This window comes from Microcaecilia unicolor, chromosome 4 (genome assembly GCF_901765095.1).
Source record: "Microcaecilia unicolor chromosome 4, aMicUni1.1, whole genome shotgun sequence".
In the NCBI taxonomy this organism is placed as follows: Eukaryota; Metazoa; Chordata; class Amphibia; order Gymnophiona; family Siphonopidae; genus Microcaecilia; species Microcaecilia unicolor.
In genome coordinates, this window is record NC_044034.1 from 28,727,280 (window position 1) to 28,743,873 (window position 16,594).

The 16,594-nt window shown below is 49.2% G+C and overlaps 1 protein-coding gene across 1 annotated transcript in view; it reads left to right on the forward strand.

Moving 5' to 3' along the window:
- USP35 (ubiquitin specific peptidase 35) overlaps positions 1-16,594 on the forward strand; it is an 84,115-nt gene that overhangs the window by 12,565 nt on the left and 54,956 nt on the right. Inside the window, exon 2 of the mRNA XM_030199343.1 lies at positions 15,635-16,332. Coding sequence (XP_030055203.1) covers positions 15,651-16,332 — 682 coding nt within the window. The 5' untranslated portion in view covers positions 15,635-15,650. The remainder of the gene's footprint in view (positions 1-15,634; positions 16,333-16,594) is intronic.

Sequence of the window (16,594 nt, forward strand, 5' to 3'; positions counted from 1 at the left end):
TAGTTTTCAAGGCTTTTGGTAGTGCGTTCCACAGTTGTGTGCTAATGTAGGAAAAACTGGATGCGTAGGTTGATTTGTATTTGAGTCCTTTTTGAATTGTTGGTTTGAGTGCCTTCTCCCCTTACGTCCCTACCCGTAACCTCCGCTCTCAAGACAAATCCCTCCTTTCAGTACCCTTCTCCACCACCTCCAACTCCAGGCTCCGTCCCTTCTATCTCGCCTCACCCCATGCCTGGAACAAACTCCCTGAGCCCATACGCCGTGCCCCCTCCCTACCCGTCTTCAAATCAATGCTCAAAGCCCACCTCTTCAATGTCGCCTTCGGCTCCTAATCACTACACCTCTTCTCAGAAAACTTATCTACCCCAACTTGACATTTCGTCCTTTAGATTGTAAGCTCTTCCGAGCAGGAACCGTCCTTAATTGTTAATTTGTACAGCGCTGCGTAACCCTAGTAGCGCTCTAGAAATGTTAAGTAGTAGTAGTAGTAGTAGGATAAGCGGCATATAAATATCATAAATAAATTACTTCTATTAATACCCCATTTTTCATTTGGTTCTGCCTCTTGTGTTTTCATTTTCTCTTTTTCTTGCGCTCTCTGATTCTCTCCTTTCCTGTTTTTTTATTTTTTTTTTGGATGACTTTCAAAGGAAGGTGGTTCTTGTTTCCAAGGTAATGGGCAGCTTGGAAGCCCTTTTTCATTCTGGGCAGACCTTCCTGAAGCATTTATGCTATAGCAGACTTGGCTTGCTCTTGCCCAGACACAACTTGAAATAAACAGAAGGCGTTGCCAAAATCAGAAGAACGCTGAGCAGAGTGAAATTTGCCCGAGTGCTGTCTTCCACTTTGGAGGGTATACAGAACTTGCTGCAGAGTTAACCGTGGTTAAGGATATAAATATTTAAAAAACTTAACCATTGAAACCACTGAAATGTAAACTGTTAGTGGGCCAACATTCCAAAGAAGTTATCAGGGACTGGTAATTCTGTAAACTAGACATTTACTTGTGTAACACATGCGTAAATGTTAATGTTTAGAATACTAACACACACACATGCCAATATTCCATGTGTTACTCTGCAAATACACGCTTATCTTGCATAGTGAGTATTTGCAAGGGGAGTGTACACCAGGGCAGAGCATGGATGGGACATAGGCAAGTAGTATCCTAATAGTTAGCTCATTGGGCTTTGATCCTGGCAACCTGGGTTTGATTCCCATTGCAGCTCCTTGTGACCTTGGACAAGTCACTTAACCCTCCATTGCCCCAGGTACAGAAGTAATTGCATATAATGTTTACAGTGCTGTGTATGTCTAGTACCACTATATAAATGATTATTATTAGTAGTAGTGATTATATGCGTAGCTTATAGAATGTATGCACATCACTGCCGCATCCAGTTGCTCACATAGAAGCTGACACTTGCACCAGCGCTATGGCTGACGTATCTGCGCACTCCTAAATTTTAGGCACATCAGTACCAGGTTATACTAGTTTTCTATGGTGCCTAGGTTCCTATGGAATAGGCTTCTTTCAGATGCTCTTGGGGCACCAGAATGGAGATGCCTAGTTATAGAAGTGGCCTAGTGGTTAGAGCACCGATCTTGAAATCCAGCAGTGGCCGGTTCAAATCCCACTGCTGCTCCTTGTAATCTTGGGCAAGTCACTTAACCCTCCATTACCTCAGGTACAAGCTTAGATTGTGAGCCCTCCTGGGACAGAGAAATATCCAGAGCAGGGGTGTAGCTACGTGGGGCCACGGGGGCCTGGGCCCCTGTAGATTTGGCCCTGGACCCACTGCCGACGACCTTCTCGACCCCCCCTTTCCACCTCCAACCCTCCCCTGCCGTCACCGTCTGCTACCTTTGCTGGCGGGGGACCCCAGCCGAGGTCCTCTTCTTCCTTCGTTCTGTTTCTGAGTCTGACGTCTTGCACGTTGTACGTGCAGGACGTCAGACTCAGAAAGAGAATGAAGGAAGAAGAGGACCTCAGCTGGTGGTGGGGGCTGGGACCCCCCACCAGCAAAAGTAGGCAACGACAACAGTGGGGGAGGGTTGGCAGCGGGAGGGGGTTCAAGGGGGTCGTCGGCAGGGGGGGGGGTCAAACTTGTAGTTGGTGTCGTTGTCCCCTCACCTTGGGCTCTGGACCTCCCTCCCACTGAAATCTGGCTACACCCCTGATCCAGAGTACCTGAATGTAACTCACCTTGAGCTACTACTGAGAAAGGTGTGAGCAAAATCCAAATAATAATAATAATAGAATTGCACCCTATACTTCCACTGGTGGCTGATGAGCAAATAACACCCCTATTTTCAACTCTTGTAAAGCTAGTATTGGGATGTAAATCTGTCTGAACAGTCTAATGCTGTACAGAGGTGAGTCATGAAATTATCTGGATAGTTGTGATATTCAGTTGCTGTCTGGATTAGTTATACATTAAGGCTTATACAAGATCAGGCCCAGAAGCCAATATAGAATTTATTTATTGCATTTGTATCCCACATTTTCCCCACCTCTTTGCAGGCTCAATGTGGCTTACAATACATCATGAATGGTGAACATATATTAGAGAGTAGACTTTAGTGTTATGGAAGGATTTTGGGTGAGATGATAATTGGGGCTGAATGCACCTGCATCTTGGTGCTAGTTTATAGAATTGCCTTCTAAGTGATTTCAACAATATGAGGTATTTATTTATTTAGATTTTGCCAACACCTTTTTCAGTAGTAGCTCAAGGTGAGTTACATTCAGATACACTGGGTATTTCTCTGTCCCTGGAGGACTCACAATCTAAGTTTGTACCTGAGGCAATGGAGGGTTAAGTGACTTGCCCAAGATCACAAGGAGCAGCAGCGGGATTTGAACCAGCCAGTTCTGGATTGCAAGACCGGTGCTCTAACCACTAGGCAACTCCTCCACTACAGCAACATTCCATGTAGAATCTCAAATAGCAGCAACAGAATCTCCAGTAGTAGCAACATTCCACGTAGAATCACCAATAATAGCAACATTCCATGTAGAATCTCAAATAGTAGCAACAGAATCTAAAACTAGTATTTATTTATTTAGATTTTGCTCACACCTTTTTCAGTAGTAGCTCAAGGTGAGTTACAGTCAGGTACTCTGGATATTTCTCTGTCCCAGGAGGGCTCACAATCTAAGTTTGTAACTGAGGCAATGGAGGGTTAAGGCCCAGATGATCAAAAGCCCTGCGCTGTTCCAAACAGCGCCCTAAAAATAGCACCAGGACAGCGCAGGGCTTTTCTGCATCGATGATCAAAGATAATGCATGCAAATCTAAGCAGCGCTATTATCTTTGATCATCATGTTTAAAGTGCGGGAGAATTGTGCCGAGCATGCGCTCAGCACAATCCTCCCGCACTTGTTTGACAGGTCTGGGCTGTCAAAAGCCCAAACCTGTCAAACAGCCTGCCCCGAGGCCCGAACAATGAGGCCCCCCCCAAACCCCCAGAAAACGTTGTGGCCGCCGCCGGCCAAACCCTCTCCCACCCTCCCACCCAGCTACGGGGGGGGGGGGGGGGGGTGAGGGCTGGAGGATCGGTGGGTCTCCAGCCCCCGAAACCCCCAGAAATCGTCGATCCATCGACGGGGGGGTGGGGGGGGGCTGGAGGTCCGGTGGGTCTCCAGCCCCCGAAACCCCCAGAAATTGTTGCTCCATCGACGGGGGGGGGGGGGGGGGGGATAAGGGAGCGATTCCCTTACATGGTCTGTAGCGCGCCCAGTGCATCCCAGGATGCTGGGCGCCGCCATTTTGGGCGTCGACTGACTGGAAGAGGAGGGAGGCAGGCAGGCTGCGTCCCTCCTCCAACACAAGGTAGGGGGGCCGGGACGTGGCCAGGGGGGTGTCACGACACCATGGATCACCAGGGAATCTAAGGACAACGCTGGGGGGAGGATTTGGGGTGGGCTGGAGGTCCACTGGACCTCCAGCCCCCACCCCCCCATCGATGGAGCAACGATTTCTGGGGGTTTCGGGGGCTGGAGACCCACCGGACCTCCAGCCCCCCGTTCGCGTTTGCCTTGGGGGGGAAGGGGGGCCTGCCAGCATGCAACTGCATGCTGGACAGGGCTCACCATTCCTCCCCAATGATCCGCAAAATCTAACGCCAGCTCGGAGCTGGCGTTGATTTTCCTGCGGCCAGCGACCCAATCTTTGGCACGCTGGTCGCTGATCATTGGGGATGAATGCGTTAAGCGCCAATTAGCATGCATTTGCAAGCTAATTGCGCTAGAAGCCCTGTTTAGCATGCATTTGCATGCTACTTGCGCTGAGAGCCCTCGAGCGCGCTGTTTCAGGCGCTCGACGGCTCTGATCATGGGTCGGCTGCAAACTCTGGCGCTAATATGGCGTTAACAGCCTCTAGCGCCAGAGTTTGCTTTTGATCATGAGGGCCTAAGTGACTTGCCCAACATCACAAGGAGCAGCACCAGGATTTGAACCGGCCACCTCTGGATTACAAGACAGGTGCTCTAACCACTATATTTAGGTAGAGGATGCTACACAAGGTCTTATCTCTGTCATCCTGTATTCCAGGCATCTGTTGCCTGAAGGTGATAAGTCAGCCATGGTTGATCTCCAGTTACTAATAGGATTGCAGTAAGCAGTTTGCACCCTCACTTTAACTCCTGCGAGGTCAATAATGGACCAGAATCTTTGACTTTACTATACTTTTCCAGTTTTTGGCTTTTTATTGGCTCAGCGAGATCCCGGTAACCCAACAGACTGTGTGCTGTCTTGTATCTAAATTACCTCCTGCCAACGAAACTGCACTTCAGAAATAACGTTTTGACAATATTTACTTATTTATTAGGATTTATTTACTGCTTTTTGAAGGAATTCACTCAAGGCGGTGTACAGCAAGAATAAGTCTGCAACAATACATACAGATAGTGTGTTTGTGCACTGCACACTGAGGAAAATGCTGAGATCATCTTCTTTAGCATTTACCACTGTCAGCAAATATTGATGCTCATTGTAGAAAAAGTCAATATCTGTTGGCTCTTTCTTGGAAATGCTTTTTATGTACTTATTTTTCTGTCTATCTTTTTACAGTTCAGGGTTTTCGGTAGTCTGAATTCCCCAGTGGAGGTAGCAAGGCAGCAGTAATTAGCTGGACTGTGACATTATATTGGGAAGATAGTGCTTTGGGTAGGTATGTTTTGACTGGTTTATAGGATCCTTTGCTAATAGCATGCACTAACGATGTTAACCTGCAGTTTGGCACAGGGTTCCTTGCTGCAGCCACTGGCTCCACCCATTGCCCTCTGGCTGTTGGGGTCTGAGAATCCTACCATCCTTGCTGTTTCAGGCATTTGCTTCTCTCATTGTTTTTCAGCTGGTTGGACCTTGCCAGTCCCGTCACTTTGGCTGATGGTTTCTCTAGCTCACAGATACCAAGTGAGCCAGCCTAAAGAGCGAGATTTACCACCCCTAGGAGAGAGCTTGAAAGCTAAAGAGTGAGATTTTGCAGACAGCAGTATGTCCAGGTTGTAAATGTAGACAGATTTATGTATAGTGTTTCTTTGCAAATAAAAGAACAGCATAAAATAATATTTACTTTTTCTTTGGAGCCTCTGAGGCCCAGATGCACTAAACTTTAACGACCCTTTAACGAAGAAATTTTTAACCGTAGCATGCATTAAAGGCCATTTTCCGACGACGCTAGCAGCTAACGAAAACGGAATGCAAACGAGTAACTATCATTGTAATGTGGACAAATCGGGATGCACTAACCATATCTTCGCCGCTGGGGGGGTGCCGCACGCCGGTCAGTGTCGTTGGTTTCCATGCTCCCCCTGCCCCGGAACAGGAAGTAACCTGTTCCGGGGCAGAGGGAGCATGGAAACCAACGACACTGATCGACGCGCGGCACCCCTCAGCGGTGTGCACCTGGGGGGGTCTTTCGCCGGGGTGGGGGGTGTCCCTTCGCCGGGGGGGGGGGGTCGCGCTGTATGGGGGGTGGTGCTGCACCCGGGGGGGGGGGTAGTGGGGCTCATTGGCGATCCGCCCTGGGTGTCAGCGCCCCTCGGAACGCCACTGCAAAAAGGTGCCCCAAATGACCAGATGACCACAGGAGGGAATCAGCGATGACTTCCCTTTACTCCCCCAGTGGTCACTAACCCCCTCCTACCCCGAAAAATTGTGATGAAGAACATTACTTGCCAGCCTCTATGCCAGCATTAGATGTCATACTCAGGCCCATGACAGCAGCATGCAGGTCCCTGGAGTAGTTTAGTAGTAGGTGGAGTGCAATTCAGACCAAGGTTGCCAGATGGGAAAAATTTTCCCAGCCCAAAATCAGCCCTAAACCCGCCCAAAGTCAAACCCCGCCTCCCACGCCACCAACCCCGCCTTTTTTCGAAAATGACTTTCTTTCCTGTTCAGAATTTGGATGTTTTGTGTAAAACGTCTAAATTCTGATTTAGACGTTCTATTGAAAATGCCCCTCCATTTATGTTATTTTCAGAGCACATATACCTGTAGATGCAGAGAAAAGAGATGGGACGGTGAAGCAGTACGCAGGAAGTCGTTCTCAGATTTCTACTTACTGGTTGGGCTGCTTGGCTTTCTTCTAAAGTCTGCTTCTCATGAATGTTCTGAAACTATTTGCCAGAGGATGTGGTAACAACAATTAATGTATCTTGGCTTAAAAAAGGTTTTGACAAGTTCCTGGTAGAAAAGTCCATAATCTGCTATTAAGATAGACACGGGGAAGCCACTGCTCATCTCTGCAGTCACTAGCTTGGAATCTTGCTACTGTTTGGGATTCTGGAACCTTGCTATTCTTTGGGATTCTGGAATGTTGCTACTGTTTGGGATTCTGGAACCTTGCTACTCTTTGGGGATTATGGAATGTTACTACTCTTTGGGATTCTGGAACCTTGCTACTATTTGGGATTCTGTCAGGTACTTGTGACCTGGATTGGTCACTGTTGGAAGCAGGATGCTGGGCTTGATGGACCTTTGGTCTGTCTCAGTATGGCAATACTTATGTACATAAAAAAAGATATATACTGCTGCCAGACTCATATTTGGTAAAACAAAATATGAAAGCGCCAGACCCCTCAGAAAAAAATTACACTGGCTCCCACTAACAGACCGAATCATATTCAAAGTCTGCATTCTGGCTCATAAAATCATCCACGGAGAGACCCCGATTTATATGTCAGACCTTATAGACCTACCAGCAAGAAATACAAAAAGGTTCTTCACGTAATTCCAATGTTGCGCACAGATGTAAGAGAAGCTGGATGCTTATAATGATTTGTATTTAAGTCCCTTACAGTTAGGGTAGTGGAGGTTTACGTTGGAATGCACTACCAAATCCCTTAAAAGCAACACACGATCTGATAGTCTTCCGGAGATCACTGAAAACTAAATTATTTAACGAGACTCAAGAATCCTTCATAAAAGACTCACTATTACATCTGTATTGAACTAATCAACATTGAATTCTTAATTTGGTTAGTTTAATCACACTGTTATTATTTAACGCTATACCTTACATTTTGTATATCCGATAGGTATTAATTATTTATTTTATTTCTAATTTTCTTTATATCTAAAGTACCTTAATTGTAACAATAGTTTGTTCGTCTCATACCGTTTATGACGATTGTCATTGCGGAATAATGTAAGCCACATTGAGCCTGCAAAGAGGTGGGAAAATGTGGGATACAAATACAGCAAATAAATAAATAAAATATAGATATATACATCAGAAAATATTAAAATTTATCTACAAAAATTTTTTTTTACATAATATGAACCATCGTTATTCAGGTATGGGTGTGATACCGTTTCCAAAAGATAAAAACGTCACCAATACATCTTACAGATATGGATGTACATCAAGTTAGTGTATTACATCATACCCTCTGATTACGACTAAGGGACTGCAAGGACTAAACCCCTGACCCCTGGATTCTGTTTAAGGCGTGGGGAATTGCGTGTGTTAAATTGGGTGTGCCCAATTTACGCACATACCTTGAGTAACGAGCCAATCAGTGATGTTACTTGGCTGATAATAACAACAACCAATTATTAACACTAATTGGCAATAATTGGAATTGACCCGGTCATATCTTTTTAGGTGTATTCTAAAAAGAGGCGCACGTAAATTCTAACATGCGTTGCTGGAAAGGGGGCACGGCTATAGGAGGAATGTGGGTGTTCCTTAAATTTACACATGTGGTTATATTTTTCGTGGAAACGTGCCTACATTTAGGCTCGGGTATTTACACCAGGTTTTGAGTCACATCAATAACTGCATGAATGGCGCATTCCATTTCATCATGCTGATCAATCCATAGACTGGTGGGTTGTGTCCATCTACCAGCAGGTGGAGATAGAGAGCAAACTTTTGCCTCCCTATATGTGGTCATGTGCTGCCGGAAACTCCTCAGTATGTTCTCTATCTCAGCAGGTGGTGGTCACACACAGCAGCAGCTCTGGCTAGGCCTCCAAGCCTAATTTTTAGGTTTTGTTGAGTGCCTGGGGTTGAGGGCAAGTGCAAACCTGGTGGTGCCAGGTCCCTCCTTTTCTCCCCCTCCCGCTGGCTCCGTTAAAAAAAAAAAAAAAAAAATTTTTGAACGTCCTTAAAGGCGTTTATTTCGACGTTTATTTAAACGTTCATTGCAGCTACTCACTGGGACACCAGGTCGTTACAGCTCGGAGCGGAAAGCAGGTAATTTTTTACCTTTTGTATAGCGGGCAGGGGATCCCCGATTTATCTCCACGTGGCATATGGCGTCGGAGGGCGAGGGTGTAAAGAGTCGCTCCCCGGATCGCTTGAGCGCTTCTAGAGGGGATGCGGGGGTCTTAAAGCCTGATTCGCCCTTGTTGGGTGACAGTTTTATGACCGAAGAATGTCCCGGTCCTTCGTCCGGCGTGGCGGTTTTTCCCGCCATAGATGCCCATCCCCCGCTCCTCGCCTCCGCCATCTTGGCCGGCCACGCGGCTCGGACGGCTTCTTCTTGGGCCGCCCTTGAGGTTGGAGACATTAATGCCATGAACGCCCTTAATTTGGGCGACGGCACCAAAGCGGCTAAAGTTAAGCGCCGCTCTTCCCGCGCGGCTCCTTCACGGAGTGTCGCGCCGGACGCCATTTTGGATGCGCAGCATGTCTCTCCCCCGCTCTTGCGAGCGCCGGTTGAGGGTGCGTCTAGGGCTGTTGCCCAGGCTGCGGAAGTGCACAGTCTGGGGGGTTTCTCCCCCGAGTTTGTTTTGCTGCTGCATCAGGCCTTCCTTATGCAAAACGCTGCCCCTGCTCCCTCGTCTGGTAAAGAGGTTGAGGTTCCCAGAGGTAAACGCCCTCGGATTGATTCCCAGGCCTTGGAGGACTTTGTCTCCTCCGATGTAGATGAGGGCAGCGTATCTGAGTTCTCCCAACGGTCCTTTGCGGATTCCTTGGAGGAGACGGATCCCCGCTCGGATGGAGCGGATGAACCCTCTGCAGCGCGGCTCTTTAGCTCAGAGGAGTTGCCCAACCTGTTAGTGCAGGCCATGGGCATTTTGAAGATTTCCTCTCCGGAGGACGTCTCTCCCTCAGCCCCTGTTGGCTCTGCCATTATGCTGGGGACGAAACGCCCGCCTAGAACCTTCCACGTGCATGATGCCATGCACACCTTAATTTCGGCTCAATGGGATGCCCCGGAAGCGAGCCTTAAAGTGGCTAGGGCTATGTCCCGCCTCTATCCTTGGCCTGAAAGTGAACGTGAGGCCTTTCTGTGGCCTACCGTGGATTCTTTAATCACTGCGGTGACTAAGAAAACGGCGTGACCAGTGGAAGGTGGCACGGCCCTAGAGGACGCCCAAGACAGAAGATTGGAGGCGGCCTTAAGGTCGTCCTTTGAGGCGGCTGCTTTAAGTTGCAGGCCTCAGTTTGCGGCTCCTATGTGGCCAGGGTGTGCCTGACTATGGTGCAGCGGGCTTCCCCCTCGGATTTTTCCTTGAGGGCTGATTGGCCGGCCCTGGAATCGGGCTTAGCCTATTTGGCAGACTTGCTGTATGATGTCTTGAGGGCCTCAGCTAAAGGCATGGCTCAGACAATCTCTGCGCGGCGGTGGCTTTGGCTGAAGCATAGGTCTGCGGACCACGCCTCTAAATCCCGCCTGGCTAGATTGCCTTTTAAAGGCAAGCTGCTCTTTGGGGTCGAGCTGGACAAGATCGTGACCGATCTCGGCACGTCTAAGGGCAAGAAGTTACCAGAGGTCAGGGCTCGGGCTAGTACTCGCCCTGGTACCTCCAGAGGACGGTTGCAGGAAGCCCGTCGGTACCGCCCGGGCAGGTCGGGCTCCTCTGCCCCCTCTTCCTTCAAGAGGAACTTCTCCCCCAAGCAGCATTCCTTTCGCAGAGACCGCCGTCCCGGAGGTGCTCCCTCCGGTCCTCCCCCAGGGTCTCGTACCCAATGACGGGGCCTTGGTCCACGCCCCGGTGCAGATTGGAGGACGGCTATCCTCGTTTATGGGCGAGTGGACTACAATAACTTCAGACGCTTGGGTGCTGGAAGTCATCAGAGACGGCTACAAGCTAGAGTTCTGCCGACCCTTAAAAGACGGGTTTCTACTCTCTCCCTGCAAGTCTCCGGTCAAAGCTGTGGCAGTGCAGCAGACCTTGGACAATCTTATCCGCCTGGGGGCGGTCGTTCCGGTGCCAGAAAATCAGCTTGGCAAGGGACGTTACTCCATTTTCTTTGTGATTCCAAAGAAAGGAGGTTCTGTACGGCCTATCCTCGACCTCAAGGGGTCCATTGAGCCTTGAAAGTTCGGCACTTTCGCATGGAGACCCTCCGCTCTGTTATAGCGGCAGTGAAGGCAGGAGAGTTCCTGGCATCCTTGGACAGCAAGGACGCGTACTTGCATATTCCCATCTGGCCTCCTCATCAACGCTTTCTGCGTTTTGCAGTACTGGGCCGACACTTCCAGTTCAGAGCCCTCCCGTTCGGGTTGGCTACTGCTCCGCGGACCTTCTCCAAAGTAATGGTGGTCATCGCGGCCTTCCTGAGGAAGGAAGGAGCTCAAGTCCATCCTTATCTGGACGACTGGTTGATCCAAGCCCCCTCTTATGCAGAGTGCGGCAAAGCTGTGAACCGGGTGGTTGCTCTTTTGAGCTCCCTGAGGTGGATCATCAACTGGGAGAAAAGCCAGCTGCGCCCGACTCAGTCCCTGGAGTATCTGGGAGTTCGATTCGACACCCAAGTGGGCAGAGTGTTCCTGCCAGACAATCGGATTGTCAAGTTTCAGGCTCAGGTGGACTAGTTCCTAGTAGCCTCTCCTATTCGGGCTTGGGACTATGTGCAGCTGTTGGGATCTATGACGGCCACGATGGATGTAGTGCCCTGGGCCAGGGCTCATATGAGACCACTACAACAATCTCTGCTGCTGCGCTGGACTCCGATGTCGGAGGATTATGCTGTGCGCCTTCCCTTGGACCCAGCAGTGCGCAAGGCTCTGAGCTGGTGGACGCAGACAGACAAGTTGTCTGCAGGAATGCCTCTGGTGACCCCGGAGTGGATTGTCGTCACGACGGACGCCTCTTTGTCGGGCTGGGGAGCCCACTGCTTGGGAAGGACAGCGCAGGGGCTCTGGTCTCCTGCAGAGGCAAAGTGGTCTATCAACCTCCTGGAACTCAGAGCCATTCGGTTGGCGCTTTTGGAGTTCATCCCGGTACTGGCGTTGAAGCCAGTACGGGTCCTGTTGGACAATGCCACGGCTGTGGTCTATGTCAACCGCCAGGGAGGTACCAAGAGCGCCCCTCTAGCCAAGGAAGCCATGAATCTATGCCAGTGGGCGGTAGCGAGCCTGGAGCAGCTGTCAGCAGCCCACATTGCCGGAGTCATGAATGTCAAGGCGGACTTTCTCAGTCGCCATACCTTGGATCCCGGAGAGTGGCAGTTATCGGCTTAGGCGTTCTTGGATATCACGAAGCGCTGGGGCCAGCCGAGCCTAGATCTGATGGCGTCATCGGCCAATTGCCAAGTGCCGCGCTTTTGCAGCAGAGGACGGGACCCTCGATCTCTGGGAGTAGATGCTCTCCTCTAACAGTGGCCAACACAAGAGCTTCTCTATGTGTTCCCGCCCTGGCCCATGTTGGGCAGGGTGCTAGACCGATTGGCAAAGCAACCGGGCCGGATAATCCTGGTGGGGCTGCCAGTGGAGCAAGGTCTGTTACATCAGGGTCCCGTGGTGATGGAGGATCCCTCCCCCTTTGGTCTTACGGCCTGGCTATTGAGTGGCAGCGTCTGAGGAAGAAGGAATTCTCAGACAAGGTCATCGCCACTATGCTGAGAGCGAGGAAGCGCTCTACTTTTACTGCTTACGCCAGGGTTTGGCGTACCTTTGCAGCGTGGTGAAGCAGGCTCATTTTCTCCATTCCCTGCTCCAATTTCTTCAGTGTTGGCATTCCTGCAAGAAGGTCTGGAGAAAGGCCTGTCGCTCAGTTCCCTTAAAGTCCAGGTAGCGGCCCTGGCTTGCTTCAGGGGCCGCCTGAAGGATGCTTCCCTGGCTTCGCAGCCAGATGTGGTGCGTTTTCTCAAGGGAGTTAAGCACCTGCGCCCTCCTCTGCACTCAGTGGTGCCTGCGTGGAATTTCAACCTGGTGCTAAGAGCATTACAGAAGCCGCCTTTTGAACCCTTGTTGAGGGCATCTCTGAAAGACCTGACGTTGAAATGGGGGCTATCACTTCAGCCAGTAGAGTTTCCGAGCTCCAGGCACTCTCATGTCGAGAGCCCTTTCTGCAGTTCACTGAGGCAGGAGTGTCTATTCGCACAGTGCCTTCCTTCCTGCCCAAGATTGTTTCTCGCTTCCATGTGAATCAGCAGCTCTGTCTCCCTTCCTTTCGTAGGGAGGACTACCCAGAGGAGTACTCTGCTCTTAAATATCTGGATGTGAGACGAGTCATCATCAGATACTTGGAAGTGACCAATGATTTCCGGAAATCGGATCATCTGTTTGTCCTGGTTGCAGGTCCTCGTAAGGGTCTGCAGGCTGCTAAGCCTACAGTGGCAAGATGGGTCAAGGAAGCCATTGCAGCGGTTTTTGTGGCTGCGGGGAAGGTGCCGCCTATACAGCTGAAGGCTCACTCCTCTAGAGCTCAGGCGGCCTCGATGGCAGAGGCCGGGTCCGTCTCCTTGGAAGACATATGTAAGGCGGCAACTTGGGCATCGGCCCATACATTCTCCAAGCATTACCGCTTGACTGTGGCTGCTCTGGCGGAGGCCCGGTTTGGAGCTTCAGTGTTGCGATCAGGGATTGCTATGTCCCGCCCTGGGTGAGTACTGCTTCGGTACATCCCACCAGTCTATGGATTGATCAGCATGATGAAATGGAAGGTAAAATTAGGTTTCATACCTGATAATTTTCTTTCCATTAATCATAGCTGATCAATCCATAGCCCCTCCCAGATATCTGTACTGTTTTTATTCTGGTTGCATTTCAGGTTCAAGTTTAGTCTTCAGTTACTTCAGAAAGACTTCGTGTTCAAGTTTTTTCACTTGGATTCTTCAAGAGTTGAGACGAGTTTGTGTTACAGTGAGCTGCTGCATTCCTCTCCCCTCCGTTTTACGGGGCTGGATTGAGACTTAAAATTCTGCCGGCACTCCCTCCCGCTTCGTGCGGTTGTAGGGCAGCTTTGTACCCCTCCCGCTTCGGCGGTGTTAGGGTCAGTCAGCTCCTCCCGCGGTTGCGGTTGCAGGATAAGCCAGATCCCCCCGCATCGGCGGGGTGGTGTCCCTCCCCCGCTCCGCGGGGATGAGCTGGACAGATTCCCCTCCCCCACTTGTGTGGGGATGAGCTGGGTTAATTCCCCTCCCCCGTTTCGGCGGTGGTGAGCTGGGCAGAGTGTCCCTTCGTGGGTGTAATTCTCTAAGTGCTGAGTCCTGCGGATGGAGCTTTGATATCGACATACTGAGGAGTTTCCGGCAGCACATGACCACATATAGGGAGGCAAAAGTTTGCTCTCTATCTCCACCTGCTGGTAGATGGACACAACCCACCAGTCTATGGATTGATCAGCTATGATTAATGGAAAGAAAATTATCAGGTATGAAACCTAATTTTACCTTCCCCAGCCCAAAGCGCTATTCTGTAAACCGTGCCTAACTTTAGGCGTGGTTTATAAAATACTGCTGAGTGCTTTTTTTTGGCTGTGCCTGTTCTTTTAGACACCATTTACAGAATCTGGCCCCTTTGGAGTGGAGGAGTAGCCAAGTGGTTAATGCAGTGGACTTTGATCCTGAGGAACTGGGTTCAATTCCTACTGCAGCTCCTTGTGACTCTGGGCAAGTCACTTAACTCTCCATTGCCCCTGGTACAAAATAAGTACCTGAATATATGTAAACAGTTTTGAATGTAGTTGCAAAAACCTCAGAAAGGCAGTATATCAAGTCCCATTTCCCTTTCCCTATTTGAGATTCTCCATGGAATGTTGCTACTATTGAGATTCTGTTGCTACTATTTGAGATTCTACATGGAATGTTGCTATTCCACTAGCAACATTCCATGTAGAAGCCTTCCCTTGCAGATCAGCAACGCGGCCGCGCAGGCTTCTGTTTCTGTGAGTCTGATATCCTGCACGTATGTGCCCCCTCACCTTGGGCTCTGGATCCCCCTCCCGTCAAAGTCTGGCTATGCCCCTGTTAAATATGGGATTATTTACTGCCTCCTAAATAGGAAGCGGGAAGTGTGCCCACATTAACTCGGAGCAGGTGGTGGGCCTTAATCCAAATGTTAACTTGCGACCTGCAATAGAAAACTGGGGGAACGCCCCTTCTTGACGTAGCATTAGTTGTGGCCTTGTCGTACGTTGAAATTCAGCATTATAGTGCATTGAGTCCAAAACTTAATGCATTTTACTAAAAGACCCTGTTTGTTACTAATTAAAAGGTTTATCATATCATTAGATCAAGATGAGTAATTCATAAAAGTATGTTATGTAATGTGCTTTAGGAAAAAAATTAAGAAATTAAGTACATAAGTAATGCCACACTGGGAAAAGACCAAGGGTCCATCGAGCCCAGCATCCTGTCCACGACAGCGGCCAATCCAGGCCAAGGGCACCTGGCAAGCTTCCCAAACGTACAAACATTCTATACAATCAAGCCATTGTGACATCACTAATGAGGTTGGCTCTTATTGGTGGAATGAGCCACTATGACATCACAATAGGTTAAATCACTGCTCTATGTAATAAAAGTGAGCCAAGTAGAGGACATAAGTACATAAGTAATGCCACACTGGGAAAAGACCAAGGGTCCATCGAGCCCAGCATCCTGTCCACGACAGCTGCCAATCCAGGCCAAGGGCACCTGGCGAGCTTCCCAAACATGCTTAAAATATATGATCTATGTTCAAAGATTTTAAATTACCCATTGTGTGTGCATCTAGGCTGTATGGTCTCTTTTTCACTGTGTGAGGGGGTCATTTCCTAGAACTCCCTTATGAAGCTTCCTTGGCCTGCATGTTCTGTACTGACAAAGAAATTTCTTATTTATTTTTTTTTTTCTTGCCCAATTAGTTCTATGTTGAAAGTAAAAATTGACATTGTAGGCAGGGTCACTGTTTTGCCTCCCCTGCAAGGCATTAGAACTGACAAGAGCATGGTTTTTCTTTCAGAATTTGACAGGCCGCTATGGATAAAATTCTGGAAGCAGTGGTAATGTCCTCATACCCTGATGCCACAAAGTACCGTCTGGTGCGAAGAGTCGTTGAGGCTGCAAAGCAGCCCATGGACAGTGACCAGTGTTGGTCCATGCTTGACCTCACCACCAAGATCTACCTCCTGGGAGACTCCCACTTCAAGCGTGAAGTAGCCAAAGAAATTTTGGAGGTACAAGGCTATTATCACCAGGAGGAGTTCCTTGAGTTTTTCAATGCCAGGTTCATCCTAAGTCTTCTTCAAGAGGGTTATGGCCCACTAGGGAAAAAGAGCCCGTACGTTTTGGATTATATACACCTGGGGCTTCAGTTTGTCCTGGAGAGTCCTTCAGTTGGAGAGATTTGTAGCTTGCTCCAGATTGAACTGCTTCGGATAGTCTGCGAGAGACCTGGCCCCAAGCGCTCTGCCAAGATCTGCAAGCTGTTAACAGAGTATCCTCAGTGCGTTCCTACGGGACAGCACTTGGTCCTATTCTGTCAACAGCTTATCAGGCGCATCGGCCAGTTCCAGTGTCAGTCCACGTCAGAGGGTGACATTGTGGAATTCCTGAACCATGTGAACAAAGTTAGCAGCCTGCTGCAGGAAATATGGAGACTTCATACTTCGTCAGTTTCCCCCTCTCTGAAGGAACTTTTTGTTATTATTTCCTCCACAGGTAAAGACTAAGAGGAAGGGAGATGTTTAAACGTGTTCTGTCTGTCTCGGGGAAGTGAGAGCACCTTTTGGCAATGGCCTGTTGGTTGGCAGGGGAAGCGGGGATATATGTGCTCTGAGGCAGACCTGTATTTTGTGGTAGGTTTGTTCCCCCTCCCCCCACAGCCAATATGATTTCCTTACCTTTTGCCTGCACTTGTGCTCTGAAGCCACCTACTAGAATATAAAACTGAAATTACAAAAAAAAAGTTTGGTATTTCTAT